The 27,648-nt window shown below is 36.2% G+C and overlaps 1 protein-coding gene across 2 annotated transcripts in view; it reads left to right on the forward strand.

The window, feature by feature from the left end:
• VAV3 (vav guanine nucleotide exchange factor 3) overlaps positions 1-27,648 on the forward strand; it is a 158,667-nt gene that overhangs the window by 62,391 nt on the left and 68,628 nt on the right. For both annotated transcript variants that reach the window (XM_030455485.1, XM_030455486.1), the window contains exons 5-15: positions 759-867; positions 4,063-4,155; positions 4,248-4,316; positions 7,732-7,835; positions 9,266-9,365; positions 11,085-11,180; positions 12,787-12,855; positions 15,229-15,315; positions 15,763-15,848; positions 16,211-16,343; positions 16,668-16,777. In XM_030455485.1, coding sequence (XP_030311345.1) covers positions 759-867; positions 4,063-4,155; positions 4,248-4,316; positions 7,732-7,835; positions 9,266-9,365; positions 11,085-11,180; positions 12,787-12,855; positions 15,229-15,315; positions 15,763-15,848; positions 16,211-16,343; positions 16,668-16,777 — 1,056 coding nt within the window. The remainder of the gene's footprint in view (positions 1-758; positions 868-4,062; positions 4,156-4,247; positions 4,317-7,731; positions 7,836-9,265; positions 9,366-11,084; positions 11,181-12,786; positions 12,856-15,228; positions 15,316-15,762; positions 15,849-16,210; positions 16,344-16,667; positions 16,778-27,648) is intronic.

Below are 27,648 nucleotides of genomic sequence, written 5' to 3' on the forward strand. Positions count from 1 at the left end.
AAATGATATGGGTTTCCTAGGATCCTGGTGCAAAGTAGACAAAGCTCCAGCAGGACTGTTATTCTAATGAAGCTGAATTATCTGAGAGTGGAGTTGAGCATCAATTTATCACTGAAGTATTTCTGTAGTCTGGGTAATACACAAACAGTTTCTGTGCATACTCTTGGTTTTTTTGAACTGTGATTTTTTTCAGTTTGAAAGGTTGGTTTTTTTCATTTTTGGGTAGCTGGAGGTTGCCATGAGGTGATTAAGATAGTTACTGTGTGGAAGCAGAGACTCAGCTGCTGTTTCTGCAGTCTTTCATGTATTTTGCCCCAGATAACCCGTTCTTTAGGCAGGAATGAGACACCTGTACCACTGTCTTGCATCCCAGTGCAGTGGAATACCAGGCAGTGAGTAGAGGCAGCTCCTCTTCATTGGTTGTGGTGGGAAAAGGGACAAAGCAAAGAGAGCAGCTGGACAATACCTCACAATCACGGACAATCATCCTGACAAGCTGTTTTTTATGTCTGGTTTAGGTCCTTTGTGAACTAAATATATTAAGTTATAATTAATGCAGTCCTCAGCGTGGTACTGACTTGGTGCAATCATATTTTAAATAAATTGAGGATAAAAACTTAGTGGTCTTAATTTCTCTTAATGAATTTTTTCATGAAATGGTTCAGTTAATTAGTTTACTCCATAAATCTGTTCCTATGAGAAGCTTATGGTAATTTTGCTGTGCTGCACAGAATTTTAAAATTGCCTTTTCCTTCCAGTGAAACTGGTGTTGATGAAGATGAGGAGTTGTATGATTGCGTCTATGGAGAAGATGAAGGTGGGGAGGTTTACGAAGACCTAATGAAAGATGAAGCAGCACAGCAACCTGTATGTTTTTCTATTCCTAGCTATTTTTGAACAATAGCAGTTTTATTTTTAACTGTCGCATGCAGTACTTTATCCCCTCTGTAAGACTTTGCAGCAAAGGGTTGATGGCTAACTAGAGTAATTTTTTTAAAGAAATATAGTTTTCAAATGGAATACAATAATAATTTATTTTGTGACTGATCTTGCTTTGAGATACTATTTTATACTGAAACTCAAAATGACCTGTTTTAGGTTTCACATAATGAGTGTGGCTTTTTTCCCTTCAGCCATTAGCAGTTGGTAATCTCTGGCAGGTGGTAGCATGTGAACTTTGATTCTTCCTTTCCTGTCACTTCTGTATCTGCGTTTCTAACTAGTGATTAATATAGCAATTGGAACTATCATCTTCTAATTTGGACTTGATACTTCACAGTTGACACAGTTGTATTTGTTTCCTGTAGAAAGTAAATGAAAATTGAACTGAATGAAAATGAAAACTGGAAGAGTTGTACAGCATATTTTTCCACAACATGTATTGAATGAAGACGTTACTGTTGTTTTCCTGTGACAGCTTTCTTGAATGGGATAATTATTTCTGGTTTGGGATAATTTCTTCCCAGGTTTATACACACACTGTATGCTAACACAATGATTGTGACCAGTTCTTTAATCCGAACCCTATGTGAGAATTTCTTGCATATAAATACTCTAGCAAACTACACTTTTCAAGTAGATTTTTGGAACTCAATGCTTTTCAGAGTCTCCAGTAGCAGACAAAATGTTTTGCATTTCCCTCATCCTTGATTTATTGTCATTATCTTGTGAAAAAAATCTGTTTTGCTAAATTTCTCTCGCAGTAGATGATTTTGAAAGGCAGTTTTTATCACTTTTGCTAGTATTCACACATTATTTCTTATTCCCTCTTGCCTTTTGTTTGTTACACTCAAATCCTACTTTGAATGTTTCTGGTACAGATAAAAAATTGGTATGTTAATTTCTACCAAAATTGCCGGTGTGAATGACATGTTTGTGTTAGCACAAAACTGAAATGAATGGTTTTAAGCAGAGTCTCAGTATTTTGTTTGCAATTGTTCATGTGAGAGTTGGTGAACAACATACACATTTTGCAAATGGATGTAAATTCTCATTGGGTATAGCAACTTCTATATTTGTGCAAGTACAGCAGCCAATTTGATTAGTTTATAGAGCTCCCAAAGCTAAAAGAGAAAAATAACTTAAAGCCCCCAAAATGTAAAATCACAGATTGATTGGCTGTGACAGCACCTGCATCTACCTGCCAAAGAATTTGGGAACAAAGGATGTTTTTTGAGATGAGGCTGATCATCAGATGATGCTCACACAGTATGTTTCTACTGATAATTACAGACTTTATTTTTGCAAAATGGTTACTTCTGTCTGCAGCTGGTAAGGATGGCACTTAAATATTTCTTGTGAGAAAATTATGTGACTTCCCCAGTTAGTTTTGAAAGAGTAATTTCTGAAATAACACAGCACCTGGGAGGTGAGAGCAAGAAGCTATGTTCAGTTGCAGGAGCTGCTTATAGAGTCGTATGGAGATAGAAGAGTAAAGGATACTGACATGTGCAGCACAGAAGTGTGAAAAGTGATGAAGCTTTATGTGGCTGTGTGATTTGCAACTTGGCATCTGGTTTAGGCACTAGGGAAACACTTCCCACTCTTCACAGGTGGCCAATTATCATAGGAGTCATATGTGGTTCATGGACATCTTAAATGCTGCTTGGTATTTACTGTGGTATGCTTAGCAGGTGTGTCAGGTAGACTCAGTGGAGGGAGAGGGAGTGGAAGGAGTCTAGCTCTTGGCCATACTAAGAGCTGGTTGTTAAAATTTCAGTCTAGAAGTTTTGGTATTCCTGGAGGAGAAAAGTCAGGTTCAAAAGAAGTCTTCTTTTGAATGGAAAACTCTAGTACTGAATTTCTTTTCTTGACTTCTCCTATATTTGAGTAACATCCAGTCATCAGGTCGAGTACATATAGTGTATGGATTCCTTTCATTGTGTGAAGAAAGGTAAAATACAGTCAGATGCTACAGGATGCCTTAGAGAGGTGTTAAAAACTGCTAAAAGACTTCGGAAAGGAGGTGATAATAATATTGCTTATTAAGCAATTGTTGTTTTTAGAAAAAACATTTTGGATCAATTATTGCTTTTAATTGTAAAAGCCTCTGCAGTCACTGTGTCAGGTCTTTGAGCTAACCTACATGTCTCCCAGTGTTCTCAGTCTTCTTGACAGAAATGCTTATTTGTCTTCTTCCAGCTATTTAGTCTTTTTTTGAAATCAGATTTACAAGTATTGAAACTGTAATGCTGTATATCTCATCCTCAATAAGAGTGCTTATAAATTATTTATAGAGTCATAGAGTGAATCATAGAATGGCTAGGACTGGAAGGGACCTGAAAGAGGTCCAACATGGCCTTGAAAACTTCTTGGGAGGGGGCATTCACAACTCCCCTGAACAACCTTTTCCAGCATTTCGACACTGTCCCAGGAAAGAATTTTTTCCCAATATCTAACCTAACCATTGCCCCTTGTCCTCTACTGGAGTAGGAGCCCTACTCCAGTCCTGTGCTGATAATTCAATTTTCTATGAGTCTGATGGCTTATGTGGAAAAATCACAGGGTCTCAGTGAAGATAGATGCTCACATAAACAAGAGCTGAACTTAGAGACTGCACTTCCTGATTTGAGGACATACACATATTGTGTCTGAATAGGAAGATCTCTTGAGAACCAAAAGATGTAAAAGTAAATAAGTGCAAGGATTAGACTGATTTCAATATTTATGGCAATGTAAAGTTACTTGCATGATTTAGCCCCGTTAGGTTCAATGGAATTATTAACTGCTAAGTATTTTCAATAAGATTTCTTAGCCTGGATGTTAATTAAACGTGACCTCGTATTTCAGATTCTGAAGTACATACAGGGAGTTCAGCATTTCGTGTCTAAATGTTAACTTTTCATAATATTAATTTGATGCTGAATTTTAGTAAAACTCTAAGTCATCAGGTAATTGAACATTAAAATATTCTTGGTTATTGCTATTATCTTGGGAGACTGCAATACTCAAAAAATTTCAGGAAGCAGTTAACCTAATTGCTTAATTCCAAACAAAATAAATGTGTTTATTATCCATTGGGAGCCTCATGATAACTTAAGTTTAATTCCACTGTAATTGCAGAAATATACTGAGAATGACATAAGAAGCTGTTGTCTTGCTGAAATAAAGCAAACGGAAGAGAAATACACTGAAACTCTGGAATCGATAGAGAAAGTAAGATTCTGTTTTAAAAAATCTGTATTTTTGTAACAGTATAGAAAATAAAATTACATAACTGATGTATATATAAATATTTTTCCTTGCAGTTTTTCATGGTGCCATTGAAAAGATTTCTGTCAGCATCAGAATTTGATACTGTTTTCATCAACATTCCTGTAAGTACTACACAATTAGTGAATGTATAAAAGGTTCATAGCAGACTGATGTATTCTACTGCACAAAATGTTTATTTGAAATATGTTGTACAATACGTTTATGTAGAGTAGTTGATGAAAACAGATGTGCACACTATTTCAGTCTTTTTCTGCTTGAGGGAATAGGATAAAAGAAATAATATTGTGTCATTGAGTGGTTATAAACTGGAGCATCTTTGACCCATATAAACTAATAATTTGTAGGGATTGTGTTCTAATGTATGCTGGCATTTTAGTGAAGGTACAAAGTTGGGACTGTTAGGTTGTCTACCACTATAATGCTGAGTGGTCTTTTCAGTGAAGATTTCTATAACTACTCTGCAAATCCTTTTATCTACCCTGGCTCTGGCGTCATTGAAGACACATCAAACCTTTTTTGCCTGTAAAAGATGTCTGTTTTGGCCATCTCTGGCATATCCTGCAGGTTCTCAGGGCTGTAGAAGGAGGTGTTGAAGTTTTTTAATTCTTTGGGAACCTGGTCTGCAAGAATGTTTTAGTTGCTGTTCTGGCACCATCCTGACAGAAGCTAAATTTACACCATTTATTACACAGATGAATTACAGGACAATATGTGTGAGACACTTTGCTACATTTTTTCCCACTAGAAAGTTTTCACCCTCAATGTCAATTGATGTAATTTTCCTCTCTTTGAATATTAGTTCAAAACACTACCACAGGTATCAGTAACCTTCTGGAATTCTCTTCTGGAATTATGTCAGCTGTCTGTAGAGATCCCTTTGCATTTGAACACAAATTGATATTCTGCCCTACATTAACATTTGTTATTCATTACTAATAAGGTCTTAAGTTGCTGTAAATCTCTTTGTCTTATGTGCACAGAAAGACCTAAAGCCAGACATCATGGAACACCATATTGAGGGATATAAACACCATATTAATGAGGGATGTAAAAAGGTCTTACACACTCTAAGAACAAACTGAGAGATCAGTCTGCTCACTACTCCTTAAAGAAACACAAGGAGATCAGATAAGGGGAGTGAAAAGAACAAAACCTGTTTCTTTGAATGCAGGAAGACATGTAGTAAACTGTTATGTTAAGGTTATTTTACTTTGCTTTACACTATGAATATTCAGTATTCTGCTGTTACAAGATGGTGTTTGTTTGTGACTCTAGTAACATTTTATAGGCATATAAAAAAGAATATGGGGTTTGCCTAAGCCAAAATTATGTGCAAACACTTTGGTCAGACCTTAACTCTTGTAGCAGTTCCTCAGCAGGAAATCTGGAGGGCAGTGGAAGCTTATTTTTAAACTAGAAATAGCTGTTAGACAGAATTCTACAGCAAACAGCTATGTGGAAAACAAGTGCAATGTTTTTAGAACAGGATGGATTTGCCTCTGTTGAAGGGTTATGCTGAATAATCAGTGCTCTAGGGTGATGCTATATTCCTTATATAGACTCTGAAAATTGCTTACTGAACAAAATCTGGTGATGTCAAAATATATTTTATTTTTAAGAGAAAGAAACAAAACCATTTGAAGCTATTCACTTATCTAAAGAGTGCCTTTTGTTAAGGCTCAGATTTTAAATTTCTGGCCTATAAAATGTATGTGTGGCTCTATTTTTTTGTGTATCTGTGTACACGTTTCTATGTATATATACATATAGGTACATATATATGCATTTGTATGTACATCTGTATGCTTATAGGTGTGCACACATAGATGCATTTACACAACTGTGGATGCATTTGAATTGTGATGTGAATGTGGGCATACAGAGGGAAAAACCAGAGGAAGTATTGGAGCTTTCATTAACTTCTAATTATTTTAACATCAGTTGAAGTGAAAACTTGACTTTGAATTGGAGATGGAAGCTCCAGAAGACATTTTATCCCATTGACATTAAACTGTTTTTCAGGGCTGTTGCTTAGTTTAGTCCCTGTGCACTCTTGCAAATGTGCTCCTGTAATATGTTAGTCATGAAGCATTTCTATAATACTGTCTTTGTCTGCTGCAACTAGAGATTCTGAGGATATGGCCATACAATTGCTAGCAAGTAAATTTGATCTGTTTTATGTTTTTGCTCCTTTATCTGTTACGTCACATTTGATCTTATGTGTACTTTTGGTTTCCATTAGTGTGAAGTGAAATGTTCACTTGGTTTACAACTCAGTATTCTGGGTTATTTTTGTATATATCATAGAATGGATGACAGAATGTTTTGGGTTGTAAAGGACCAGAAAGATCGTCCAGATCCAACCCCTCTGCCTGAGTAGGGCCATTTCCCATTAGACCAGGTCACTCAAAGCTCCATCCAATCTGGCCTTCAAGGCTTCCAAGGAGAAGGCATCCACAGCTTTCCTGGGCAAGCTGTGCCAGTGACTCACCACTCTTACACTACAGAATTTCTTCCTAATGTTTAGCCAAAATCTATGCTCTTCCAATTTTTAAAGCCATAACCACTTGTTCTCTCACTACATGCCTTTGAAAAAAGCCCCTCTCCAGCTTTCCTGAAGGCCCTCCTTCAGGTATTGGAAGGCTGTTATAGGGTGTTGCTGGAACCTTCTCTTCTCCAGGCTTAAGAACCCCAACTGTCTCAGCCTGTCTTCACAGGAGAGGTACTTCAGCCCTCTGAATACCTTTGGGGCCCTCTTCGGCATTAATGGCATTAAACCATTAAACAAAATGATTTACAGCATTAAAACATCCTCAAATGGCTTTTTTTTTTCCTTCTTTTTTTTTTTTTTGGTAAACTCCTCTTTTTCATTGCAATGGTCTGTACATCACTCAGTTATCTTGATGTCAAGACTTGTAAACTGTTTTGACTTAATTTCTTGAGGATTTCTCTGGCAGTATCCATACAGTATTAAGGATGATGTAATCTCTTACAGTTGCTTACAGTTTTCTGTATAACAGTGAAAAGGTTTGAGTTGCTACTATACTGAGGGAGCAAATCTTTATGCAGTATTCTCACCTTTCAGCCATTAGGTGGTGAGCTGTATTAAGAAACTCATTATGATTGCAGTTAACTTAGCTAGAACATCACTAATTGACCAATGCAATATACAGAACTAATTTTTCAAAGCTCAGGGACATGAATCATTACTTTATCTTGTCACTAAAGCATTTACTTGGCTTGCTTAATTTTAAAATGATCATTATGAAATTAAGATTAATTAAGAGTACATGTTCCAAGCTAGAATAAATTAGTTTCTAATAGGTAGTTCTTGGAATTTAGTTTTTCTTGTCGCACTACATGGAAGATGTGTCAAACCTTGAAATTAATTCTACTCAGAAATGATCTGGTTTTGAATTTATTGAAATTATTAGATCTAACATGAAAAATATTATTTTTATAGTTGAATCTTTATTTCATTCTGTTTCTAAAGTTTTTCCCACTCCTGTTTTTAAGGATTTAGTGAAAATTCACAGGAATCTGACAGAGGACATCAATGATTCCATTGTTAACAAAAATGATCAGAACCTATATCAAATTTTTATTAACTACAAGGAAAGGTAAGATTTATTCAGTTGTGGTAATCTGTGCTCAATTCAATGGAATGTTTACTGTATTTTTGAGTATTTCTGGAACAGGATTGAATTTGATGACAGTACTTATTAAGCTAGTATTTGGTGTTTTGAGCCTGAAAGTCAAAATACTTCCTTCTGGGACTGAAGTGGGAAAGACTATGGGAGCTAATTGGATTTGCTTGAGGGTGATGGGGCCTTAAGGAGGATTGTTGCAGTAGTAACAGGCTAATGAGAAACTGGACAGCAGTGTCAAGAAACCATTAGACAGGAGGGTGGTTTCTGAAGCAAGAGAGTATCCTGGACTGCCCATAGGAAGTCTTGCCTACAGAGACACTATGTCTCAGTTTTTATGTTAGAGTTATTTAATAACATAGTTATTTGCCAGGCTCTTAGACTTCCTGCTGCTGTAGGAGCAAATAGGGAACATGAAGTGGTTCTGGAAGATGCTTCTCTTTCAAAAATATTTCTGAGTTGTGTGCTAATAGGGGAAAAAAAACTTGACAATAAACCTCAAGTTTCTATTATACAAAAAGGAAACGGATGAAGGTGGACTCTGTCTCTTAACTTTGTAGTGATTAAAAGTAATCAGAAGTGTTAGGTGATAAAACAGCATCATCAGTTGTGAAAAAAAGAAGAAAAAAATAAAGCTAAAGATTCGTCAAGAGAAGAAGAAATGTAGGCGACCTCAAGAAGAATCTCCAAAAATGGGATTTGAGGCATACAGAAGGAGTTGTCTCAAGATTTCTTCAAGATTTTTTTCAGTGAAAAGGTGGAAAGAAACAACACTTTTTTTGCAACAGAACTAGCCGAAGGAAGCACTCTAAACAGGGGCAAGAAACTTCTCTCAGAAAACCAGACTCCTTGAAGGAGCATTACTGCCCTTGACAACTGTTGGCCATGTCTTGAGTTATTGTATGCTATTAGTTTGATCTGAGAGCTCACAGGATATAACCTGGTAGAAACTACAGACATGGATCAGTTTTTGTAACCTACAAGTTCTTCAAGGGATAGCTGTAATTAATCCTGTTAAACTTATGTTTACACAATAAATTTACAGAATTTATTACAACCTTCAGAATCCAGTGTTGTAAATACTACAGACTGTTCTGTTAAACAGCAGGTGTGCTGCTTTTTAACATGTTCTGTATTTATCAGAACATATACATGTGAGGACCAAAGGAAATGGGAATGATTTTAAGGATTTTGTAGTAGTTAAAAATTGTATTCTCTCCTTAATAGTCTTCCTTGTATTTTTGCTGCCCATTAAAGTCTGTGGCTAAATCCTGTGCTTGTTTATTTAGGTACTGCTCTTTTTGAAAAGAAGATTGTTATTAATGTATTTGTGAAAAATGATTAAGGATTGTTCTAAAATAAGCAAATGTTCATTTTATTCTTTATCTCTTGCTTTGATTTAGATTGGTTATTTATGGACAGTATTGCAGTCAAGTGGAGATAGCAATATCATGCTTAGACAACATCTCTAAAACAAAAGAGGATGTTAAACTGAAGCTGGAGGTATCAGTATTTCTTATTATATATATATATTTAAACCCTACTTGTTTCTATGAATATGCCCTTCTTTCATCCAAGTCAAAAACTTTTATGAAAAACTGACTGATGTGTGAGTGTGTTTATCTTTTTCATTTTTTGGAGCCTGTGATGAAAGAAATTTATGAGCTGTTGCAGTATACATCCTGGCATTGAAGTGAATGGAGTTTTGTCAGTGACATGAGTAGGATTAGGTTATTTTTGGGAAGTCACCACCAGCAATAACCTTGTCTTTATTGTGATATCTCATTTGAGAACACAGAACTGTAGAATCACACTCTACTTGGGAGGGATCTCTAGACACAACAAACCCTGGTCTCACACCCTCACACACCCACACCCTCACAGGACTTGCTCTCTACCACGGTCCCGGGGTCCTTTCCAGCAGAGCTGCTCCCTAGCTAGTCAGCCCTCAGTGTTGATGTGTCCCTGCTTAGTGCATATCCACTGAAGGACTTTGCCTTTGTCCTTGTTGCCTTCATATTCTGCCCCTGTACTCAGCACTGGTGAGGCCACACCTCGAGTACTGTGTACAGTTCTGGGCCCCTCAGTTTAGGAAGGATATCGAGGTCCTGGAGTGGGTCCAAAGGAGGGCAACCAGGCTGGTGAAGGGACTCAAGCACAGACCCTATGAGGAGAGGCTGAGGGAGCTGGGGCTGCTCAGCCTGAAGAAGAGGCTGCTCAGGGGAGACCTCATCGCTCTCTCCAACTACCTGAAAGGAGGTTTTAGGCAGGTGGGGGTTGGTCTCTTTTGCCAGACGACTTTCAACAAGACAAGAGGGCATGGTCTTAAGTTGTGCCAGGGGAAGTTTAGGTTAGATATTAGAATTTCTTTACGGAGAGAGTGATCAGGCATTGGAATGGGCTGCTCACTGAAGTAGTGGATTCTCCGTCCCTGGAGATATTTAAAAAGAGACTGGATGTGGCACTCAGTGCCATAGTCTAGCAACTGCAATGGTGGTTCAAGGGTTGGACTTGATGATCTCTGAGGTCCCTTCAACCCAGCCAATTCTATGATTCTATGAAGAGTGTCCTCTTCATGTCAAATCCGGTGCTATCTGCAGACTTGCCATGGGCATCCTCTTTCATTGCTAAAGATATTAAATGGGAAGGGTCTCTGGACAGACCCCTGTGGAGCTCTGTATCTAACTGTTCCTCAGGTAGTATAGGAAATATTGGTCATTGCTCTTTTTGAGTTTTTCACCCAGCTAGTAGTTCAGTAATAACATCCCAACCTGGAAATCAAGATGCTGTGGGGAGACGATGTTGAAAGCCTTGGGAAAGTCAAGGTTGATTCCAGATCTAGCTGCTTCCTCATAGAAAGCAGTCAAGTAGGTAAAGAATTTATTCACCTGTGGTAAACCCAGGCTGTATATTCCCAGTCACTTTCTTCATGTGCTCAGAAAATTGCTTCTGAGATGACTTGCTCCATAATTTTTTCAGGGGCTGAAGTAAGACTGACTGATTTCCTCATGCTGTTGAAATACCTCAGAACAAGTGTCTGGACCCAGTCTTTTTTTGCTTGGGTATTATTTCCATATCAACTGTTTTCCTTAATTTTGTTGTTATTCTTAATCACAACCTTACTGGAGTTGCTTAGCCAATACATCACTGAACTGTTTATATCACCTGCATACTGTTATTTTCTAACCCTTTTGTCTTATTCTTTCTTCTGCTTTGGACAAGGAATGTTCCAAAAGGGCCAATAATGGGAAATTCACATTGCGGGATCTTTTAGTGGTTCCAATGCAGAGAGTGCTAAAATATCATCTACTGCTCCAGGTACTTTATTTCTGAAATTTAAGGGGGCTGAAAGCAAAACCTCAGCTGAAAGCTGAGGTTATTTAACATCAGTGGGTTTTAAAAATGAGAGCTATCAAAGGGAGGTGATTGACGTTTCCATAGATTTCAGACTGATGTGTTACAAAATATAAATGAGTCAAGGTTTTGTTACAGAAATCATTCCTCAGAGCTGAAGCATACCTAGAGAAAAAAAGAATAAAACACTAATATTTCCTCAGTATCTGAACCTTTCATTCTTGATATAATTAAAATGGCTGGTAGCACCAAACAATAATCATGGTACTTTGAAATGTAAATCATTATACCCCAAAAAAGGAAGCTGATCCATACTTACAGCATAATTTAAGATGTTTCTTTGCTGTCATAAATGACAATAAAGTCATATTTATTTTGAAATGCTTCTTAGAACTCATAAAGTGTTAGCTTTTGCAGTTAGTACTGTAATAAGGGTGAAGAGTCTTATAAATTTAATTTGATAGCTGTGCCAGGAGCCTCATTAGTTCAGCTGCAAGGAAATACATCACTTTATTTAGATTGTCAGCCTTTTTGATGCTTGTAAAATGTAATTTGAAAAAGACCTACTATTTGTATGTGAAGCATAATGTTGACTTTGAAGAGCAAGATGCATTCCGTAATATTAAAATGTTCAAAGTATTTCTATAAATGAGTCATAAGTATTTTAATCAGTCAAAAATTGGAAAAAACAAAATGAATGGTACAACTGTTTCTTTTTTTAAAAAAAAAAGTCTGAGTCATGATTTTGTAATCAACCTGTATATTATGAAAAGATGATGTGTAATATGTCACTATGCTCTGATGTGTAATGCTACATTATACAAAGACATATTTGTAGACGTCAAAGAAAAATTCTGGTGAATTTTTAGAATGTTACTATGAAGTATATAAATACTCTTTCTATAATTTCCTAGGGTTTTAACCAGCTGTTATGCTAACTGAAATGTATAATTGTCTTCTCAAATTATAAAAAAGAAATAACCTATTTCCCCAAGCAATCACTTTTTCACTTCATAAACCTCCCAAAATCCCCTTTATTTTCCATATGGGAAGTGGCAAAAAAATTCTTTAAACATTTGCATTATATTTCAATTTGTCTCCTGAGTCACCTTAATTGTAGACATAATGAGACTGATTTTTTTTGTTTGTTTTTTTTAAAGCACAGTTTAGGTTAAATTTTATTGCCAGCATAGATCCCTCTCTGCGGACAAGAGCATTCTCTGGAATGGGATGACATACTGTATAGTAATGTGCAAATGAAATGTTTACCTGTGCTTTCAGCATGCCCTTACAGTACTGATCTGATTGGCAAGTTTGAAGTGCTAGATAGACCACATTAGTGTCTTAACTCAGTATCAGCTAAGGTCAGTGTTTAGGCTATACAGCAATCAGTCTGTAAACACTTTTCTACCACCTGTTCACAGTAGGCCTCAGTTACTATGGGATGAAAATGTGAATTCTTGAGTTCTGTTTTCTGTTTTTTTGGTGGGCTGGGGATGAGTGCCAACCTCAGTTCAGAAACAGAAAAAAGTGGGTGAAAAGTTTTAACTGCTCTTTAACTGGTCTACAGGAGCTGGTAAAGCACACTACTGATCCCATGGATAAGGCAAATCTAAAACTGGCACTTGATGCAATGAAGGTAAGTATTAGTGGCAATGAAGTATTAATATCTTTGCTGGTAGTTAAAGTGGTAGCTCAAAAACTGTATTTCCTGGAGGAGATGATGTTCACAGCAGGTCAAACATATTTCCATGGGTCACTGTGAGCTTTGTGACTGTGTCAGGACAAGTACATAGTTGACGGTTTGCTCAAGTCTGGGAAGCAAGTTCAGTAGTTTTCTGAAGTTAAGGGTTTATGAAATGGAACTTCCTTATTTCAATTTACTTCTACATCATTTCACTGTCATATAATGAAATGGAAAACAGGTGTTTCAATAATGTTGGTTTCACATCCAAGGTTTAGGACTATTTCTGCCACCATAAATCAATTCTGATCAAGGTCAGTAGTTTCCCATCGAGATTAAGACAATTGTCTATCTTTACAAGACCTTTTTTGTCTTAATCTTTATTCTTAATATGATTTGTGTAGCTTTAACTTTTAAATTGTTAGTGTCTTTATGAAGGTAGACTGTGTCACTGTACATTCACCTGCAAGTGGTGCAAAAAAATACTTGCGTATATGTAGTGTACTGCCTCAAGGTGTAAGGTAATAGTCTATGTGTTCTTCTGCACAGCATCAGGAATAAAGCACAGTTCTGCTTCACTTGGCTTCATGGCACAAATTGTGACTTCATGTACTGAAATTGTGTTATTTTTCTATTCTTTGTGGGGAAAGGGGTAAAGAAGCCAACACTGCGCATGGAAGAAGACTTAGTTTGGGTCATAGAGCTGTCTCATGTGACCTGTAATGTCTGTTCTGAATGTCTAGAATACAGACCAGTTGACAAATTAAATTTTTGGCTTCTTGTTTTTGTGTTCTGCTGTTTGGAGGAAGCCACCATCATAATATCCCACTGAGAGATATCTGAAATGGGATGGCACAGTGTTGCTTCCATCTAGTGGCAAGTTATGCTTCCTGGCTGCCACTAATTGGCCAGGAAAAAACCCTAGGTTTTATTCCCCCTTTTTATCTAATTATTTTTTTGAATTCCATTTTCTGGCTTGATTCATTGTTTTTGCTGGCTGTTGGACTGAAAATAAAAGACCAATTAAGGAATCTCTTGGCAGGTTGGCTGTGGCAGTTATGTGCTGGCTAGCAGGACATAACCAATGAATTAAAAAAACTGAACACACCCACTCCACAAAACTCTACACCCCCACAGGTTTGAGTATCAATCCTTAAGGTTGGAGCATTGTTTCCTTCTTGATTTACTGTGTTCTCTTAGAACGGTCCCTGCAGTGCAGTGGAAGTAACTGTGAAGCATAAATATGTTGCTTCTAGAATTTAATAAAATTAAATGTGATTAAAAATAAAATGTCTTTGGAAAAAGTGCCAGCAAACTGGTACTGACCCTCTAGAAAGAAAATTTTTGGAAGGATTATGCTGTCAGATTTCTTTTAGCAGCAAGAATAGAGGTTATTTATTTCTACACTAACTCTTTTAAGACTGATATGAATGTATCCTGCACAGGTTCTTTTAGGAAGGTAGCATAATGATTGCAGCTATTCTTAGATTCTGGTTAAAAATGTTTTAGGAGGGAAATTTATCTTTCTCCTGCCCTCCAAACTTGTCACCATATTGAAGGGATACCATAAAAGCAAGGTTTGAAGATGAGAAGCCTTTTCCAGCTGCTGCTTTCATCATCCCTTACCTTACCAATTACCACTCCTGCTCATTCCACATCTCTAACCATAAGGAGAGAAGCCCCAGCAAACTGTCACTATTAGTCAAGCATTTCAGAGCATATTCTGATAAAGGGGACAATAATTTCAACCTGCAACTTCAGGTAGTATATCCCATTACAAGTCCCTTTAAAAACCTCCTGTGTAATGGCTTCTTTCAGATGTGCAACAGTAAGAGCACGAACCTGCTACCAGGGTAGTAGCACCTTCTATTTTCATAAGCACCCAGGCATCCATGTTTACACCTTAAACTGCCTTGTGTATATTTTCTACTATATACTCTTATTTACCTTCTATCTTATTCTCAGATATTGGATGTTGTTGAATGCTTTTTTGGACCATAAGTGTGTTGCATAAATTGCATTTCCATCTTTAATCTTGAGAATAAGACAATAGCAACATTCAGAAAAAAATGAGCCTTTTTTCATAATGAATTGAGTGTTTTCCTCCACTTTCTTGGTACTAAATTTGTGTTTTAATAGGTAAGATGAAGAAAGTTGTAAATATGACTGAAGGTATGCAGAGGCTTTTATAATTATGTAATTCTCAAACATTAAAGGTGATTTTATTTTTAAAGATGTTACTAAATATGCAGATAAGTCAAAGGCAAAATTAGAAAGAAGTTGCCAAAATAATTATGGAAAACTTTTTTTCTCCTTTTTTCTGTTTAGGACCTGGCTCAATACGTCAATGAAGTGAAGAGAGATAATGAAACACTTCGTGAAATTAGACAGTTTCAATTATCAATAGAGAATTTGGTATGTGATATTTTTCATCTATACAGTTTTAAAATAATTATTCATCAAATACATGATGTATTTTTCTTCCATATCATATGGGATTATGGTACTCTTGGTGACTTAAGTATAAGCATGCTTTGCTTGGTCTAGAATGACATAAAATGCTTAAGTAGAGAAATCTGCTGGTTTGGAGGTCTGTCTGTAGTTAAATATATTTGCATAATCAAAGGTTAGTATTTGTATAGTGATCAGGTGTTTCTGTAACAGGAAAAATTTTCCTATCTGAAGACAAATATGGAATGGACATGTTCTTTATTATATTTAGTTTAGATGATACTGAGGAAAAGATATCCTTGGACTCCTGAAAAGTCTTTGTTTGGGGTGAAAGGAGTGACTCTTCTTACATGTTATTGCCATTTTTGACACTTCAGCTGTATTGAATCATACATACTGCTTCTGTTTCAGAATCATTCCCTCTTGCAGTATGGAAGACCTCAAGGTGATGGGGAAATAAGGATAACTACGTTAGACAAACGTGCAAGGCAAGACAGGTGATGGCATGACTTCTGGCATTTGCTATGAAAAAGGCTGTAACTTTCTTTTTAGATTTGAGGTCAGCTCAGTGAGTCTTGAAAGCACTTTGCATTTCACTGTGCATTCACAGAGCCTATCCACCATTTACCAAGTGAATTAGCAAAGTGATTCATGGGAAGTAATCTATTATGTTCTCATCTAAGATCACTTAAGTTCCTTGTAAACAGTAAGTCATACTTTCAGTGTTTGTTATACAGTAGTTTAATTGTTCACCTTCAAAATTTCATGTGCCATAAGCAAGGGTGTGTAAATTAAAAGAAGACTTCGGTTGTTGGCTTTCTGGAGTGTTTTTAACCATCTTTATATTGTATTTTTATAGGCATATCTTCTTGTTTGATCTAGCTGTAATTGTTTGCAAACGGAGAGGTGATAATTATGAAATGAAGGAAATAATAGATCTTCAGAAATACAAAATTACAAATAACCCCACTACTGATAAAGAAAATAAGAAGGTAAATTTGTTGTTAGTTCATATAAAATGTATTTTTTAACAGCAATTTGAAACATTTTGCAGGCGTTCAGAATGTATATCCAATTGATTTGTGAAGTTCTATGCTTTAAATATAAGCTGAAGTGAATATTTAGGTATTTCAACTTTGCTTATTTTGATGTAGTTAAAATGTTTACATTATTCTTAAGTGAACACAATTATGTGGTCTTGTAGTTCCCAACATCAGGGAATTAAGGAAACGTACAAATGCGCCTTTGTTTTTTTTCTTTATTTTTATCTTTTCTTCATAACTTGTGACCTTCATATTACTGATCTTTTTATGCAGTGGTCTTATGGCTTCTACCTCATTCATATCCAAGGTCAAAATGGTCTAGAAGTTTATTGCAAAACTAAAGACTTGAAGAAAAAATGGCTAGAACAATTTCAGATGGCTCTGTAAGTATGTTTTTATTAAGGTAGACTCACATTCATCACCAGTGTAAGGATATTACTTAAAGTATGCTGAGATGCTTTCATGTTTACATTTTTAAAATTCAGCCTAGCTATCTACTTTACTTGACTTTCTGGTGACCAAATGATAGACATTTTCATGACCAGAATATTTCCCTGAAACTCTTCTTGGAAAAGAAAGAGAGCACTCTAGGCTATGTATTACTTCCCAACTTGCTGCTAAAACTGTTTCAGTAATACTGTCTTAAGTATTTTATGGAAAATATGAATTATTTAGCAATAAATGTGTAACATAATAGTAAATTTTTCCCCTTCCTACTTTTATTTTGATTAGTTGTAATATGTTTTTTGAGAGGCAGTGTTGAAGATTTTGGAGTGAATATGGGCATCTTTTCTAGTGGCTTTCAAGTAATTTATTGCTCAGTATTTGGAATGAGTTATTTGGCTAATTAAACTGAGTTTGAAAAGGCCAACTTCCTTTCCATATTTCAACTAAAAAGGTTGCTTTCAGAGTTCTTAAAAAGTTGTTCACACACAACAGTGCAGATTGTTGTTGTTATGCAGCATGAGTTTTATTTCCATTTCTCATTCTTGTCAGAAAGCCAAACGTGATTATTGACACCTCAGATATTCTGATTAAATTTAAAACGTGAACAAGGGAAACAGATAACAGGGTGATTCTTGCTTTATGGTAACAAAAATTAGTGTTAAGGGGATTGAGATAATCCCAATGAAAATAGACAGCGTTATTAAAAATAGGTTTGGATGTGGTTATACAGGTACATTATTTTGGAAAAAAGGCTACCATGAGCTGATGTGAGCGAAACTTGCTCATAAAATCTATATATGTCTTTAAAGCCTTAGTGTGATGCGTGCTAATGCTATAAATGAAAACAAAATGGAGTAGAGCCTGGGGTGGTCAGATAGAACTTAAAAGTCCCCCTTACTAGGCTTCTCATCTTGCTGATATTGTTGATCTTACTGAAGACAAATTTCTGGGTAGGCTAGGGGGGATGAGAAGATAAGTTCATTTGTATATGTGCAGAAAGCTGAATGCTTTGCCTCTTGTCCTTGTGCTATCCCTACTGCATTTCCTGCAATGTCATTATTGATATTTATTTAAGCATAGCAAAAGCGTGTGTGAAAAGTTCAGATTTATCAGCTTTAGCATTGCAACTATTGATCACTCACTCTTAAGGCATCCTGGCCTGGTGCACAAAAAAATTAGCTGAATTAAACAAGGCAGCTAAGGAGAGCAGTAAGAGAGCTATGGTTTTTATGAGGAACATATCCTCTGTCCTTCCCAAATGGCTTTATGGTCCCATGAAGGACCATAGTGCAGCTGTATATCCTTCCACAGTGTTAGGTGCCAGCTGTTCATGAGGGTGCCTTTGTGAGCAATGGATTACTGCTGTCAGTTGCCCTGTTTCAGTAGAACAAAGGGGATGGATGGGTTGACAAATTATTGTTACCCTTTCCTTTTAGGCAGATGGAGCTGATTGTTGAAAATTGAGAGTAGTGGTGTCAGTCTTGTCTTGTGCAGATGTTTGCCCTCCTTGCAAACCCATGCCTTTAATTTAATTTCTTCCTGCAAGATTAAAGGCCTTAATGCAGAGGCATGAGAACTGGAGCAGCAGGGTTGCTGCAAGTCCAGGCTGAGTTGAAATATAAGTGACATTACTTATATTGGGCAATGCTTTTACTCCCTTATATTTATAGCAAAGCAAAGCTTTTATGCTTTGTGAAGTTTTTATAAGTTTCCCCCAACTCTGTTACATGGGTTTGACTTCATAACGTTTCCCTCAGTAAATTATCCCAAAAACATTCCTTGGTGTATATAGCAATAATTACAATTTAATGCATGTTGAGGCACAAGAGTCTGTATTTGGGAATAAATTAAGCCAAGTGTTTTGAAGAATTGGTTGGCTGAATTTCTTAATATTGTTTTTCAGGGGTCTCATTGCCTGCTCTGTAGGTTATCTGTTCCAGTGTGATTGTGCTCTGCAGTGTAGCCATGATTGAAATCATGCTGTTATTCATCATACTCAATTATAATTGCTGCTTCTATGGGCAAAATACTTCTCATTACTTAAGATTTTTACTGAGACTAGAAAAAGATCACTTTTAAAGGGGTGAATTTTGTTAGTTTTTGACCATCAGAAATGAAGTTGCTTACTAAGTTCTGGGTAGAAATTTCCATGCTGTTTTGTTTCCTTTGTGATGGCATTTTTGTATGAAGTCAGGTCTATGCATGTGTTTATCTAAAAATATAACAAAAGATTAAATTAGGATCTACAATTATTTTTAAGTTAAGAATTAATCTTGCCACTAGAAGAGTTTTACTGGCATAAATATGTTAACTCGGATGTAATTTTTTTTTTGTTTTTTTGTTTAGGAGCTTAGGTGTTTATACCGGTATGTGAACAGTGATTATAGTTACATTGCTGAAAAGACAGTTACTGTTAAGATGATGGTGTCATTGAGATGAGAATTTGTCTCCAGATATGGAAAGATTATGTTATCGATGGAGTATGAAATAAAGGAAAGCACTATTTTGCTGGCTGGACTTGGTTTAATCATAGAATCACAGAATCATCTGGGTTGGAAAGGACATCTGAGATAATCAAGTCTAACCCTTAATCCACTGCCACTGTGGTTACCAGACCATGGCACTGAGTGCCACATTCAGTCTCATAAGAACCTCCAGGGATAGAGAATCCACCACCTCCCTGGGCAGCCCATTCCAAAGTCTGATCACTCTCTGTAAAGAATTTCTTCCTAATATCCAACCTAAACCTCCCCTGGCAGAGCTTAAGTCCATGCCCTCTTGTCTTACTGGTAGCTACTTGGGAGAAGAGACCAACCACCCCCTGGCTCCAGCCTCCTTTCAGGGAGTTGTAGAGAGTGATGAGGTCTCCCCTGAGCCTCCTCTTCTCCAGACGAAACACCCCCAGCTTCCTCATTCCTTCCTCACAGGACTGGATCCCTTCACAGCTTCCTTGCTCTTCTCTGGACCTACTTCAGCACCTCAGTCTCCTTCCTGAACTGAGGGGCCCAGAACTGGACACAAAGTTTAGATTTGGAGGGCAGGAAAACATTAGACAACGCTTGACATGGAAAATCCTTAAAGGAAGGAAGGGTTAAATACCAGTGAAGTTTCCAAAGTGTTACTTTTCAGACTAAGTTTCTGTTAGAAAACTACTTTCACAAATCTTTGTAAACATTCTACCTCTTGGCCTGCTCTGTTACTGTGGTATACAGCAAGTTGTTTTGTTGGGAGGAAGGTTGGGAATGATGGGTTACTGGTCATATGAAACTGTAGTTCTGTTGCTACAGTATATGTTTGCTGCTTTTATGAGACTATTGCTTTATTTAGAAAGTATGTAATACCAAAAGGCCTCAATTTTTCTTATCCTAGAATTTCATGAGATTTAATGATGAGACCTTTTCATACACAACATCTTCAGCAGCAATGGTAACGTGGCATGGCTGCACTGGATTTCATTCACAGTAATCTACACAGTTAAGGTTGTGTCACTCCCCATTCCATGTTAAAGTGTATTACAAACACAGTTACTGATTATTTGGTAGTGTTGGATTTTCTAGATGACAATAAAATGAAGTAGGGCACTGAAGCAGCAGTTATCATTGCAGTCAAGCTTTTGAAGCTGAAACTTGTTGGACTCACAAATCTGATATGTGTTTGGGAGGTATACATAATGCTAGTAGGCAAAGATGAGTGGAGGATGTTTTAACAGGAGCCATCATATCACAAGTGGCTGAGTTCCCTCTTGGTGTGCTGGTCAACCTCACTGATGGAACGGAACTTCTGCAGGTACAGGGGGAGGTTAACCATTTATTGCCTCAGAGCTGCTTTAAAGCAATAGTGGTTGATTTGAGCAGTTGCTATTTTGTTCTTGGAGCTCTGTCCATAGCAATGGATGAGCCTATAGCTGTGTGGGTGAATAAGCATCTTTTAAAAGTTACTGCTACAAAGACTTTACTAGATGTGGAATGTTTAATCTAGCATGTAAAGTAGCATTAGTTTTAAATGCAGAGTCATTCCATATCCAAGATAATATTAACAGAAGTGTACAGTTAAATTACTGCACTAAGTTACTCAGCCAAATTAGAGACATCATGTATTCAGTGAATACATGAACCCTCTAACCCAGCCATTAAAAGCCTGAAAAACTGTGTGAGACACAATTTTGTTTGATTTTTCTGCTATCATATCCCGTCTAATCTATTTTCTTCCGTATTAAAAACAACCAGAGGAATCAGAACCAACATGGAATGTCTCACACCTATAAATACATAAAATACTTGATACTTTTATGTTACTCAGCTTACACTAAGAGGTAGGAATATTGACAGGCATTTTTTTTCCTCACCTAGAAAGCTCTCCTACAGATGTTTTTCTTGTTTTAAAAATGATTATTTTAAAAAATACTTGACTAATACATGTCAAAGAATGTACGCAACCAATTCTTTATTAAAATGAAAATCTGCTTGGAAGTTGAAGCTGTCTTCTGCTGTAGTACGCTTGTATATACTTCAGCTATATTTCTTCAGAACTCTTGCCTGATTAATTATCAGGCTTCATATCTTACTATGTGGTAACTGTTTTGATTGTTTGTTTTTTAATTTTGTTTTGTTGTGATGAATTTTGTTCTCTTTGATTTCATGATGATAGAACAAATATCGAAATGATTTTTACTAAAGCTGTTTCATGTTGATGCTAAGCTCTTGCTTACATCCACTAAAAATTTCTTTGTGTGTAGTTTATTTCTCGATCATAGTAGGGCAGTGTCATGGTTTGGGCCAGGATAATTTTTTCCTGTAATTTTGCTTTCAGCTAAGTCTCTTGTAAGTAGCTGTTCTTGCTGAAATTAACAGCAAGTTTTTCAGTCAGTGTCTGCTTCTGGGCCTGATAATGCTTGATGTTTATAGTTACTGCTGGAGACAGCTGAAACTGTGACAGGCATAGAGCAGGTCTGTTTACTTCCTCACAACAGCAGACATATTCTCAGTGAAAGGGAAAGGCCACATACGAAATTTTTTCTCTGGCTAACTTTCTGAGTCCATTAATGTAATAACTGAGTGCAATATTATATGCCAGCTTGTGCTGATATTTTTTTTTATATATAATAAAATCCAAACTGCTGATTTAAGTAAATCTTACTCTGTTTTTTCAGTTGTGCTTTGCAGTCCACTCTCAAAATGGCCATCACCAAAGTTGAATATATATTACTCAGAAATACAATTTAAAATGTAATCACAGAAGAATTCAGGTTGGAAAGGGGTATGTGGAGGTTGTTTACCACAAAGCTTAAGGCACTGGGGTGTCCTGCCTTAGTACTGCTAGATTTCTGTCATGCAGTAGTGTTGTAATATGTCTTTTAATTAGGCTTAATTCAACATGTCTTTCACAGTCTGAAAAGTGCATGAAAACATTTTGCAGACAGAGGAATAGGCCTTTAAAAAAACCCGTAAAAACGTACTTAGTTAAAATTTTACCTTCAGAAGCATTCTGATTGTGGGTTCTGCTTTGACATTGTTAGTGAAATTAGTAATGCCTGAAAAATAAGTGGAAAGCCTGAGATTATTATAGTGATTAGGGTATGCATTAATTGCATTGAGTGAATAAATCACATATATATAAAATTTCCAAGTAAAAGAAATTTCAGACATGAAGCTGTACAGCCCTCAGAAAAATCAGTAGTTTTATTTTTAGTTACACTGTATTTCAGTTTTAGGTCACTACAGTTTGTGCAGCAGCTCAGGTACAGTTTAATATGTTCTTGGAAAATAACTATTTCAGCTAGACATAAATTCACACTTTTAAACTCTAAGGATGCAGAAAGCTTCATCTGATTGTGAGGAAATAATCCTGAGATCTATAGGTTCTCAAACCTGATAGATGTGAGGGCAGTACTTCAGATTAAATAAGCTATATAAATTGCAGATAGAACTTAGTGGTTTTCTAAATTTTAAAGAAAAGAGGAAAAAAAACAGGTGAAAAGTGTTCTCTTACCCATTACCATACCTGTTTTCAAATTTGGTTGCACTCTGTGAGTAATAACATTGGTCAGATTCAGCTCAAATAGATCTGTTCCCTCAGACTGTGCATTATTAATGCATGTGCATTAAGACTTCTGAAAGAATATTTAAGCTGTGACATGTTGAACACTGACACATTACTGCTTTCTTATCAGAGCACTTTAAAAGCCTTAGACAGCTGCTTCATTTTTAAAAATAGCCTCCAAAGGTGTTGCTCTTATACCAATCTCACATAGGTTACCAAAGCAATAAACATACATGTCTGCCTGGGCTTCTCCATCAGTATAAATATTTCACTACTGCAAAAGTAAATGCCGAGTTCATGTCTACCAAAGAAGAATGGCTGCCTAAGACTCCAGTTGTTTTTCATAAGATGTTTTTCAGCATCATAAGCAAGCATTCACAACAGACATATAGTTATGCAATTTCTTTAGAGTATTCCAGACGCAGCAAGAACTGTGTGAAGATGTGTATTATGATTTAAGAGCATGGTGTGAGGACAGCATAGAATGTGAAAGCAAAACAGAATTTATGAAAACAATGTGTAAACACTTGGATATTATAAATATACTTTGATACAGGCCAGGTGGGATGGGACCTTGATCAGCCTGGTCTACTGGAAGGTGTTCCTGCCCAGGCAGGCGGGGTTGGAACTGGATGATCTTCAGGTCCCTTCTAGCCCTAGCTGTTCAATGATTTAGTGACAGTATGACTTCTGTAGCAGAAGTAAAAGATTCTACAGTTCTTATGGTTTTCAACTTACATTACATCATGTGAGGTATGTTGCTGTGAAGATTAGTGTTTCTTAAAATTCAATTATATAAATTTGTAGTGACACTGCTTCATAAAAATAAAGTACCACCAGCTAAACATTGTTTTTTGCTCAAAGTATTGCTTTTTTTCCAGTCTTTAAGTGAGGAATGCTGCATCTTTGTCCTGATACTTTGGCTGTAAGAAAAGATGTCCTAGTTTCTCCCTCCAAATCAGTGCTACCTTTTTTCTTAGCAGATCCAGGTGTTTATATGGTAATTTACATGCATACTCAGTTAAGAATAAATATATGATTAAATCATATAAATGGAAATATATGATAAAAGCTTATCAAGGCAAGCAACTTTGTAAACTTGGATTTGTAAGTCTTAGAGCTTTCACAAATAAATGAATGTTCACTTCATATAAGTGAATTAACTTCAGAGTACTGCAGTATATAAAATACTGAGGCTTTTCATTTACAAATACTAGTGTGTGACAGAGCTTTGTTCCTATCAGGTGCTGTTTAAAAATGTTATGTAGGAATAGATGAGCTCAAAGCAGTTAATCTTGCATACTTTTCAGGGAAGTAGGCTGATAAGGAAAAAGGAAAACCATTATTTTGTTTGAAGCAAAGCAATGCAGTATGTTCCAAAAAAGTTAATTTACTTGTTCTCAAAAAAGCCACTCACCAAATGATCAAATAAGCAAATATCCTAATGAAGACTTAGATGTTGTGTTTTCCTGATCAAAAGCACAAGTTACTTGTGATATGGCTAATTTAATTATATAACATGTCTTCTTGATGGAGATTCTTTGATGTGACAAGCTGGAATATTTGAGTATTAGCATACGGAGAATTGATTGATTGATTAATTCAGTAAATAGCACCTTCAAAGATGATTCTGAAATGTGGCCTAGCTGGAACAGGGGAAATGAATTAGCTCTAAGTAATCAGCATTGCTTCTGAGAAGAGAAGGTAGAAAAGGAGCTCAAAGTCATCTTTTGTGAAATGGTGTTGCAGATCTATAGTTGGAATATATCCTTTAGGAATGCCACTTTCTCTCTTCACCTTTTTACAATAAATAATAAAATCCTTGTAAAGATGGAAAAAGTGTTATTTATATTTTTGTTCCTTCACTCTTGTTTTATTGCACAAATGCCTTTTTTATTTGAAGAAAGCATTTTGTATGAAGTGGGCAGTTGAAATGGTCATTACTGATCACAGCTGAAATGGTTGAAGTGAAAAGAAAGGATAGTATAAATCTAAGGCTGGTTTTGATGTTTGCAGAGAATGGGATTGTAAGGGAATTCTGCTGTGGTGCTGCTGGGGGTGAGGTTGAATATCTAATGGAACCAGCTTTGCATGAAATTCTTCTCAAGAAGTTTGGCTGAAAGCTTTTTGTCTTGTTTGACAGTAATGTATATGGCTTTCTGTTTTTTGAATTCTGCTATCCAAGTTATAACTTAAAACTTTTAAATATGTGACAAATGTTTGGTTTATTTCCTAGTTAAATATTCCAGAATTTTCAGAGATGCTAAGTGTCAATTGTCATGGGCAGCTTCTATGCTTAACATTTTGGAAGGTCGCTTCAGCACAGAACTGGAATTTTAACTTAAGGTTTCTTCATAAATTTCTATTAGCAATTAATAACTTAGAAATTACTTAGAAATAGGTTTATTGATGCATTTTTTATAGTGATGGCTGATATTAGGAGAATAAGTGAAACTGTAATGAAAAGTTTGTGTCCTTGGTATTAACCTGTGCCATTTGCTTTATATATGGGGGCTGTGCTGCATGAATACATCAGATTTTATGTCACATGCACTTTAAAATGTTCTACAGCAGTTCATGCTCAGGGCATCCATAATTCTGAACAGTTCTATATGGAGCTTTTTAAATTAGAAGCACAACATGGATTACAGGATAATAACAGCTCTAAAATGCAAAGGCCTAACTTGGGGTTGAGAGTTGAGGAAGGTTCAAGGTTTTGAGTTTTATCTGAGCTCCCTATAGCATTTTTTCTTCATATACTTAAAACAGTTGTAATTTACTGCAGACTCCTTATCTGATACTTCATGCATCTGCTTTTGTCATGTCTCTGGGCCCATTGGGTGGGCATAAGTACATCAACTGTTCTCTAAAGCAGTGTTTTAATCAAAGGAAATGGCTACTCATTTTCAAATGCAACACATTGTTTAAATTACATGGTATTTTGCAAACACCTATGTACAATCAAACCCTGTGTAATTTCTTGTGACATGATTGCTTTTCCTAAAGAAACTGTTATGGGAAAAAGATCTTCAGAACCTGACCTTAAATAGCATTTAAAAAAAAATTAGTCAAAACCAAAATGAAGAAATATCTTTAGAACTTTCTAGCAAGTTTTTTCCCGTTTTGGGGAAAACTGTTAATGCCAAAGAAAGGGCAGCTGTCTCAGTGTGTTGTTATGCAAAACCTGTGACTCTGCTGGGCAGCCTCTTCCCATCCCAGTACTTGCTGGTTTTATGTGGGCACTTGCTGCTGTTTCAGGTTACTTAGAAAAACGTGTGTGGGATGGCTGCTGGGGGAAGAAAAGGGTCTTTGTCTATCCAAGTTTACAGTCTCACTGAGTTATCACAATCTGGAGGAACATCTGTGGGCTTAAATGGTATCTCTGTGGTCTATCATCAGTTCCCTGGGAAGAAGAGCTTGAGTCAGGGAGGGTTCACAATGCCTTTACTATCTCTGTATTTAGCAGAAGTTATGTACTTAACAGTGTCTAGGTCAGCACCTGGTCTTGTTGTTACCCTTTGTTTTGCAGCTAAGTTACTTTTGAAAGGAGTTTCCTGGGACCATTTTTGCGAAACAGTACTTTTGCATTTCTTTTTGTGTGATGTATTTGTTCTTTATTTTTGTATATGTGCTGTGATTCCTGCAGTTAATCACGTATGTGCTGTTTGTGGTGGAAAAATGATGTGTATATACTCGAGGAATATAATACATTTTTCAATTGTTTTTATTTTTTTTCCTTCCTGTAATACCTTTTTACTTTCAGTGTATTAAAAAAATTAGTTAAAAAATACTTGAAGTCTTGAAAGGAGAAGTTGAGTTGTTAATTAAGTACAAGAGAAGCAGTTTTTCATCAGTAATTGAAATTTTTGTAATGAGTATAAGCAACACCATCTCAGTGGCCTTGACCTAGGGAAGGAGGGAGTCTTTACAGGTCTTAATTGTTGGAGTCAAGCTAGTATTGAAAAACTGCCAAGAAAGCAATTAAAAGAAATGGCTTTCAAAACACAGCAAGAAAAACAAACAAACAAAAAATTGTCACTAGTGGAGGACAGCAGTGGACCTTGCAGGCAGATTGTTTAAACTAGTTTCTAACTGGTAGCATTAGAGGTAATAGTAGAGACATTTAGAATAGAAGAGGATTTATTTTTTAATTTTTTTATGTTTTTTGTCTTGTGCTCCAAAGTCTCCTTCCTTTAACTCATTGCAGAATATGAAGCCACAAGATGGTAGAGTTCCAATGCTTTCTGCTGCAGGATACCTTCTTGTTGCTATGATATTGACACCCTTAACCAGGATTCTGGTTCTGCAGATTAGTTGTTTCTGCTGTTTACATTTCTATACCACTTTTTCTCCTTTGTTTGCACTCTTTTTGTAGAGACAGTGTTATTTGCATTTCATTACTTTCCTATATGAAATTTAAGCTTGTTATAAGAATTTAATCAGTGGACTGCTTCATTTTATCCCTTGATTATATTTTTGTTAGATGTCATAGCAGTTAGCAGGCTTTCAGTATTATGTCTATGGAAAACAAACTTGAGACCTTAAAGTCTGTTAGGCTACTAGTGCAGCATTGGAAGGGAAAATCATTCAAGAAAAGAAGTAATCAGTATAATAAAGCTTGGGAAATAAGGATTTTTTTCATTGTTTATATCTTTAGGAATATGGCCTTTCTGGAAATAAAGACTGAGATTTTAATGCCCTTTTTCTCCATATGGGAAAACAGGAGGAAGGGAACTATAGTGAAGTGTTTCTTGGCTTTTTATTTAGT

The sequence above is a fragment of the Calypte anna genome, chromosome 8 (assembly GCF_003957555.1).
Source record: "Calypte anna isolate BGI_N300 chromosome 8, bCalAnn1_v1.p, whole genome shotgun sequence".
Taxonomy (NCBI): domain Eukaryota; kingdom Metazoa; phylum Chordata; class Aves; order Apodiformes; family Trochilidae; genus Calypte; species Calypte anna.